Source organism: Bos mutus, chromosome 28 (genome assembly GCF_027580195.1).
Source record: "Bos mutus isolate GX-2022 chromosome 28, NWIPB_WYAK_1.1, whole genome shotgun sequence".
Taxonomy (NCBI): Eukaryota; Metazoa; Chordata; class Mammalia; order Artiodactyla; family Bovidae; genus Bos; species Bos mutus.
The window spans coordinates 10,059,809-10,068,400 of NC_091644.1; the positions used below are offsets into that span (position 1 = coordinate 10,059,809).

The following is an 8,592-nucleotide window of genomic DNA, read 5'->3' on the forward strand; positions in this document are numbered from 1 at the left end:
CCTGGGAGTTGTAGTCCGGTCCGCTCGCGCCGGCGTTCCTAAGGGCTCGGTGCCGGCCTTTGTCTGTCTGCGGGCGCGCGCGGCTGTGGTGAGTGAGGCCGCTGGCTGGGTCAGTACACCCAGACGAGGCAGGGCCCCGCCTTCAGGCCGCCGCCTCCGACCCCCACCCCCTCGCGTCCCTGAGCAGGCCTGACCAGCCTGGAGCCTCCCAAGAGAGGCCAGCTGCGAGGCCAGAGGTCTGCGGCCCGCAAGAAAAGGTCTAGCTGGACCGGAGAGCGGGGTGCTGAGGTCCGGCGCGGGTCCGGGTGGGGAAATCGCTGAGGCGGGAATGGCAGAGAGTCTGTCGGGAGGAGCAGGGGCCCCTCTTCCGCAAGGCGGGCCGGGGAGTGCGGGAAGGCCCCGCACCTGGAGACGCGGGAGGGACCACGGGCAGGTGTGCCTCTGGGCCCGCGGGGAGGGCTTCAGAAGATGGAGACGGGAAATGCAGTCTCTAGGCTGGGTGAAAGAAAGGACAAATTCCTCTGAGTGGGGAAATGGGAAAGGACAAAGTGAATCCCGGTGTGCGGGGAAAATAATCACCGCTCCCCAGAATCTCCCAGTCCTGAACTGTGCCCCGGGTACAGCAGAGTTCCCCCTGCCCTGGTCCTTCACTGAAGACTCGCAGCTTTAGGCCTTAAGTCTGTGAGGTCATGTCAGAGGCCCTTCACGTTTGTGAGACTCCCAGAAGCTACTTGATATCACAGCATTTATTAAGTAAGTGAATAGGTCTGGGCTGTTTGGTTACTTCCCCAGTGTCGGTTAAGGGGAGACAGAGGGTAGGATTCGTCTCTCATGGCCTCATTGTGAGCAGGATATAAGGGCTTTCTTGATAGGAAAAAACACTATTTTCTATTATAAAGTGTCTTTCTACAGAATCTTCAAGAATTTGATTCCGCACACTTGTGGAATCTATGGAGAAAAATATGGAAATTTTCCTTCATTAATCAGGAGGTTCTTGAAACAGCTGAGCTGTTACTTGAATATCTCACAGCATGTAGAGAGGCACAGCTGAAAATTCTATCCAAGGTGTTCTGAGCATATTTGCTGACTCACCAAGGACAGGGTCCAGCCTCGGGCAGCAGGTACCTATGTACTTTTCAGTGACGCTCGGTGGATGTGTGGTTCATCAGTAACACCTAGGACTTCCAAGTGAATGGTGCTATGATGTCCTGACACCAATAGGGCATTGCTTTGTGGCTTGCGATGGAAACTGGAGCTGTCTTTCAAATAAGAGTTTTTAATGTCTCTACAGTCATCACAAGGTGTAACAGAAAGTGCGGCTGTCAAGAAGACCAGACCCTTGGGTTAACGAAGAACTGTAGCATCACACTGCTATTCATTAAATCAGGAGGCCAGCGTGTTCGTGGGATATGTTAGAGGGAAACAAAGATTATACACACTGAACCACTGCATTAAGTACAAGAATTCAGTAATTAGGGTCCAGAAATAAGAATATCCCCCCCAAAATAGGAAATGATAATGTGGAGCAGGAGGGTTCCTAGGATCTGGAAGAATAGTAAAGTCTGGTCAAGCTCTGTTCCGTTCACTTTTTAGTGATGAGAAAGTAAAGAATTGTCTAGACATAGGCTTTGGATCCAAGAAGTCTTGGATTTGAACCTTTGCTCCACCTTGACTCCATACTGGCTCTGGGACTTGGGGCAAGTTTCTTGGATTTGGAATCTGGAGTAGTTCTTCTTTTTCCAAGAATTGACAAGTAGTATGCCTCCTCAGAACCGGTATTCTCATATCTTGAAGAGCCTCCAAAGAAGTGCTAAAAGGAAATATGAAAGCTCTTGTTCTGTCCTAATAATTTAGAGGGGACTGGAGAGGAGAGTCAGACATTTCAATCACAAAACCAATTATTAAGGCTGAAATGTTGTTTTTTATATTCTGAATTCCTCTAGAACTTGGAGGATAAAATAGCAGGCAGTTAGGCGGGGAGGAAGTGGAAGATCCCATGCGAAAGCTAAGGTACAAATAGTAAGGACCATTTTCTTGGCATTGGCAGGAAGAGAAACATGTTTGCTTTTTGTCTTCTCTGCTTTTGACCTCTTGCTTCCTCCTGGACTCATTTATGAGTAGCTATGGTGCCTCTTGGTCCATTTTGCAGTTATGTTGTAGATGACTGGTATTATATCAGGCAAGCAGGATTCCCTCCACTCACTCGTATCCCAGACCAGAGCTCCTCTTGACGGTTCTCACTTATCGGTTCTCTTATCCATTCCTGTTTTTGTTTTTCCCTCCCTAGGTACTCAAGTACAGCCCATGGAAGAATCATATGAAGAGGTGGTGATTAAGCTCATACAGCAGGAGTGGACATGTTTGGATTTCCAACAGCTACCCTGCTGGACTGTCATGGAAGATATGCCCAGAATGTAGCCTTTTTCAGTGAGTCTGTTGATTGCTGGGATGCCAAGTCACAATAATCAGTGTCCCTGTTCTCAGCACTGGACAACAGGCTGGGGATGCAGAGAAGATGTTCCTTTGGTGAAGCTCACTATTTTTAGGGGTTACAGGGAAAGCCTACAAGCTTGAGTTAGAAACAGCAAGGGAACAGTCTTGATATGGAGGTGGTATCTGAGAAAATGAATGAGCAGTTTTAAATCTCAGCACAGTGACTGAATGAGAAATGGTAAGACAGAGGAACAAGTTGAAATCTACCTAGGATGACTCCAAGAAAACTATTATTAGTGATGAATGGACTCATATTTAAAGTGCAGTAGGAGGCTCATATACAGGGCAGTGTTGGGAAGTACTGTCAATATCTGCATAGGAAGGGTTGAGAAAAACTTCCAAACCAAAACTGACTTCAGTTTCACCATAGCTTAGCAGATTGAAACAGCATGGATTTTAAAGGGGAAAATTCCCTGGATCAAATTCTATGATTGCCATGACTGGGTCTGTGGTATCAGACAAGTTATTTAACCTTCTTGAGCACCAGGCTCTTCATCTGCAAAATGGGACAGTAAGCTCTATCTTGCAGGTCTGCAGTGACTAAAATGAATAGATGTAAAGTACCTAGGATTTTGCTGCATATATCCTGACAGCGTAGGCTTACTCTACTCCACTGTTAGGGAGAGCAGACTAGAGCAGAGGTAGATTTCTCATGAAGCCTACAAAACTTAAGCTTCAGGAGCTTTCCCTTACACCGGTCTCTTCAAGGTCCTATCCCTACTTTTATACTGCTTTTTAATGGGAATCTCTCCAAAATTTAAAACTTTAGGCCCCATACAACCTGGATCCACACCTGTCTTGGTGTCAGATAAAACTTCGGTATGGGACTAAATGTGATCTTATATAGTTTGATTTTTCTGGCTTGTTTTCTTATCTGTAAAATGGAGATAATCATGTCTATACACAAGACTATTTGGGAAGCTAAATTAAACTAAATTTAGAGGCAGTACACTGCTACAGAGCATGCCTGTGTCTGAATCCTAATTCTGTGCTTACCTAGCCAAGTGATCTTTGACAACCTCCCTATACGTTCATTTCCTTAACTGTAACAAAAAAATTGTTTTGGGATTAAGTTATCTATGCAAAGTTTATAGTATAATATTTGGCACATAATGAGCACTCAAAGCACTGTTTCTTTTTTCCCTGTTCTTCTCACTCAGCATATTGGTGCTTCTTACATGACTTCCCTCTCATTTTACCAGATGTGATGACAGAAGCCCACCACAAATATGATCAGTCTGAGGCCACAGGATCCTCAAGCTGGGATTTCCAGAGTTCTTTCAGAAGAGAGAAGCTGGAACAAAAATCCCCAGATTCTAAGACACTACAGGAAGATTCACCTGGAGTGAGACAGAGGGCCTATGAGTGCCAGGAATGTGGAAAGTCCTTCAGGCAGAAGGGTAGTCTAACATTACATGAGAGAATCCACACCGGTCAGAAGCCCTTTGAGTGTACCCATTGTGGAAAAAGCTTCAGGGCCAAAGGCAATCTTGTTACACATCAGCGAATACACACAGGAGAGAAGCCCTATCAGTGCAAGGAGTGTGGGAAAAGCTTTAGTCAACGAGGTAGTCTGGCCGTTCATGAAAGACTCCACACGGGACAGAAACCCTATGAGTGTGCTATTTGTCAGAGAAGCTTCAGGAATCAAAGTAACCTTGCTGTTCACAGAAGAGTTCATAGTGGTGAGAAGCCCTATAGATGTGATCAGTGTGGAAAAGCCTTCAGTCAGAAAGGAAGTTTAATTGTTCATATCAGAGTCCACACAGGCCTGAAACCCTATGCCTGTGCGCAATGCAGGAAGAGTTTCCACACCAGGGGGAATTGTGTTCTGCATGGCAAAATCCACACAGGAGAGACGCCCTATCTGTGTGGCCAGTGTGGGAAAAGCTTCACGCAGAGAGGGAGTCTGGCTGCGCACCAGCGAAGCTGCTCACAGAGGCTCACCCTGTAACCACTCTCTTCAGAGGAAGTTCTCTTTATGAATTAACAGCATAAAATCATCTGAGATTAAACAGCCTATCCAATTTTATGGAATGAATGGAGACTCCTTCAGAAAGACCATCACTGGGTAGAGCAAACTGAGTTTTCTTTTTTCCCCCCAAATGAGTATGAAAAATAAATGTCTTGTTTATTATCATTATCACGTATGGTTCATAACTTCTGTCCATTTATTTTGACTTGATTTCCTAAGGTACCTGCATTAATTTAGTACACAATTGGAGATTTATGTAGCAGATACAGGTTTTATATTTGCACTTGACACCACTGGCCTATTCAAAAAATCCAGCCCATTACTAATCCCAAGATTCTTTTCTTCTCTACATATTCAAATTAATTTTGTTTTACCAAGATCAGTGGGCAGAATTTATGAGGCAAATTTAATAATTCCTCATATTGAACACTGTATTATCTGGATGATAGCCTCCAGAGCATATTCTAACAAATCACCCATGTTCATAGCAGAGGCTCTAAACTTTCCTTACAAAACAGGATCCTTTCTAAGTCTGCACTGTGGATCACTTCAGTCTTCCACTCCTAACTAGGATAGAGATTCCTTGCCTATAGCCAAAGAGCAGAAAAGTATCTAAAGGTTGGGAAGAGATATGATGACTTTCACCCCCTTTGGCAGCAGTAGCAGTATCTCAGAATCACCCAGTAAGGCCACGTGTGTGCACTTAGTCGCTCGGTTGTGTCCGAGTCTGCGACCCCTGGGACTGTAGCCTGCCAGGCTCCTCTGTCCTTGGAATTTTCCAAGCAAGAATCCTGGAGCGGGTTGCCATTTCCTCCTCCGGGGGATCTTCCCAACCCAGGGATCAAACCTATGACTCTTGCATCTCCCGCTCTGGCAGGCAGGTCCTTTCCATCTAGGCCACCTGGGAAGCCCAGTAAGGGCATAAGTGTCCTGGTTACTGAGCTGATTAGTAGTCAGTGATGAAGATCCAGTCCTCCAACAACACAGTCTTCTACCTGCACACACGCATGGACACAATGGAGGGAAATTTGGAAGGATAATGTTAACTTTTTTTAACCTCTAGTAGATGAGATTTGAGGGATATTAGAGAAGACAAGTTACTTTTAAGGGAGAATTTCCGTTTTTATTTTTTAACTTTAGCTATCTCTAAATTTTCATTGTGAGCTTTTATGTAATTAAAATTATGAATGATGTAAATAGAATGGTTTTCTTGATAAGATTATCATTCTTTCTTTATCCTATAAACTATAGGTTTTTATAAACTATAGGTTTCCTCTAGTAGATCCTAATAGGCTGGAGGCTCCTTAATCCCAAGAAACTTGGCAGGAAATAGGTAAATTTTATCAAAAGGTCTTTGAACATAGAAACGCTATGGGTTTGAATTGTTTAGTCGCTCAGTCATGTCCAGCTCTTTTGCAACCCTAAGGACTGCAGCCCACCAGGCTCCCCTGTCCATGGAATTTCCCAAGCAAGAATACCATTGCCATTTCCTTCTCTAGGGGATGTTCCTGATCCAGGGGTCAAACACACATCTCCTGCACTGGCAGGCAGATTCTTTACCATTGAATCACCAGGGACACCCCTTGGGTTTCAACAGTAATACAATATTGCTCCTAAAGTACCCTGATAATATTTGAAGATGCATATAAAAATGTTCATATCATCCTTATTTATTTATAACTGAAAACAGCCCAAAGGCCCAATAACAGGCAAGGTAATAAACTATGGTACAGTCATATAATAAAATACCACTCAGCAATTTTCAAACTGATAAATGCAATAACATAGAAAAAAATCTCAAAAATTTGTGTTGAGTGAAAGAACCTAAACATACACACAAAAATATATAATTCCATTTATATGATTTCACAGAATAGAAAAAAAAATAATCTGTGTTAAGGGAGGGACTTACTTGAAAGAAGCACAAGGCAAGCTCACAAAGAAAAAATATTCTATCCTTCAGGTGATAGATGCATGGGTCTATACAGCTGTCAAAACTGAACTTAACACTTAGAACCTATGCATGCGTGTAGATATGTAAAGTACACTTTATAGATAAAGTATAGTGTATGTAAAGTTTAACAATGAAGCAATTTTAAAACACTGCCCAGAAGTTCTTTGATACCCATCTCATGTCCATATCATGTACCCTTAAATCCAGGTAGGCCTGTGGCAGCTTCAAACAATGAAACATGGTAGGAGTGATGCTCATGACTTCCCAGAACAGGTCTAAAAAGCCCTTTAAAAGTCTGAAAAGGTCTGCATGATTCTCAGGACACCTACTCTGGAGACAACCAGGTGCTAAGTAAAACACTCCCGACTATCTCAAGGCCACTGTGCTGGACAAACAGTATGTAAGTGCTCCAGTGGACAGGTTCACCTTACTTCCCAACAGTCAGCATCAACTCTCAGCCATGTGGGCGAGCCATAGTGGATGCCTGCCCGGGAGACTCTACAGAGGGACTAAAGCCCCAGATGACATCTCATGAAAACTAGACGAGAAACCCGCTAGTTAGAACTTTCTTGCCAACTTCCAAACACACAAAATCACGCAAAAAAGTGAAGCTTATGTTTTACACCACTACATTTTCAGGTTATTTGCTATACAGCAATATTAAGATATTTCTTAAGGATAAACTATTTTGAAAAAATGAAAAATCTGGGGAGCAACTTAATACTGATTAAATAAAAACAGGAAACTATGTTTTATGGTTCACAGGAAAGCTTAAGGTTTAAAACTAAACATTCCCTTTGACAAAACAGGAGGTAAGGTTTAGATCAGCTAACACAGATGCAATCCAAGTTACAAATAAAGAAGTTTTGAGTTGGCCAAAGAGTTTGTTTGGTTTTTCCCATAAGATGAATCTAGTAGTGCTTTAGTTGTCTGTAACTTCATTCAAAGCAATCTTATTAGACTGTATTGTGATAGCTGTCGTATCCGTATGCATTTTTTAAAAACTTGTCAACATCAGGGAATTTTTGTGTAGCCATTTTAATATTGAAGACAGAAGAAAAAAAGCAATATTTTTCAGCATCTTATGCTTTATTATTTCAAGAATGGTAAAAATGAAACTGAAATGCAAAAATAAATCCTACAGTGTATGGAGGTGCTGTGACCAACTGTGTCAAAAGTGGCTTCCGGTTTCCTGCTAGGGATTTCCTGCTTGTACAACAAAAGCGATCCACTCACCGTGTGTCTACGCATAGACAGCGTTTCTGATCCACTCACCGTGTGTATACGAGTAGACAGCGTTTCTGATCCACTCACCGTGTGTATACGCATATACAGCGTTTTTGATTCACTTACCGTGTGTATACGCATATACAGCGTTTTTGATTGGCACTTCTCCAATAAATGCCAATGCTGAGCATCTTTTCGTGCCGGTTGGCCATCTCGATGTCTTCTCTGGAGAAGTATCTATTTAGGTTTCCTGCCCATTTTCTTGATTGGGCTTTTACTTTTCATTGAGCTGTATGAACTGTTCATATATTTGGAAATTAAGCCCCTGTTGGTCATATCATTTGTGGATATTTTCTCCCAGTCCATAGGTTGTTTTTTTCCTTTTGTTTAGTTTCCTATACTGTGCAAAGTTTTATTAGATCCCATTTGCTTGTTTTTCCTTTTATTTCTTTTTCTTTGGGAGACTGACCTAAGAAAATATTATTATGATTTGTATCAGAGAATGTTTTGCCTATGTTCTCTTCTGGGATTTTTAAGATGTTATGTCTTACATCGAAGTCTCTAGGCCATTTGAGTGTATTGCTGTGTACAGTATGAGGGAGTGTTCTAACCTCAGTGATTCGAATGCGACTGTGCTGCCTGCTCAACACCGCTGCCAAGGACGCGGTCTTTTCTCCACTATGCGTCCTTCTTTCCTTTGTTAAAGGGTAATTGACAATGGCTGTGTTGGTTTATTTCCAGGCTCGCTAGTCTGTCCCACTGATCCCTGTCTGCTTTTGTGCCAACACCGTTCTGTTCTGATTACTGTAGCTTTGTAGCACTGTATGAAGTCTGGGAGGGTTATGCCTCCAACTTTGTTCTTTTTCCTCAAGATTGCTTTCACAATTCTGAGTCTGTGGTGGTTGTATGTAAATTTTAGGATTACTTGTTCTAATTCTATGAA

The 8,592-nt window shown here is 42.8% G+C and overlaps 1 protein-coding gene across 7 annotated transcripts; it reads left to right on the top strand.

The window, feature by feature from the left end:
* On the top strand, positions 1 to 4,636 carry ZNF32 (zinc finger protein 32). 7 transcript variants are annotated; one of them, XM_014481756.2, is made up of 3 exons: positions 1 to 88; positions 2,288 to 2,427; positions 3,654 to 4,636. In XM_014481756.2, the coding sequence occupies exons 2-3, from the start codon at positions 2,358 to 2,360 to the stop codon at positions 4,445 to 4,447; spliced, it is 864 nt and encodes a 287-aa protein (XP_014337242.1). In that variant the 5' UTR covers positions 1 to 88; positions 2,288 to 2,357; the 3' UTR covers positions 4,448 to 4,636. The 7 variants fall into 7 exon arrangements, with proteins under 7 accessions (XP_014337242.1, XP_005906649.1, XP_070220847.1 ...); XM_005906587.2 differs by having other exon boundaries at positions 3,696 to 4,636; XM_070364746.1 differs by having other exon boundaries at positions 36 to 109.
* The last annotated feature ends 3,956 nt before the right edge of the window (positions 4,637 to 8,592 follow it).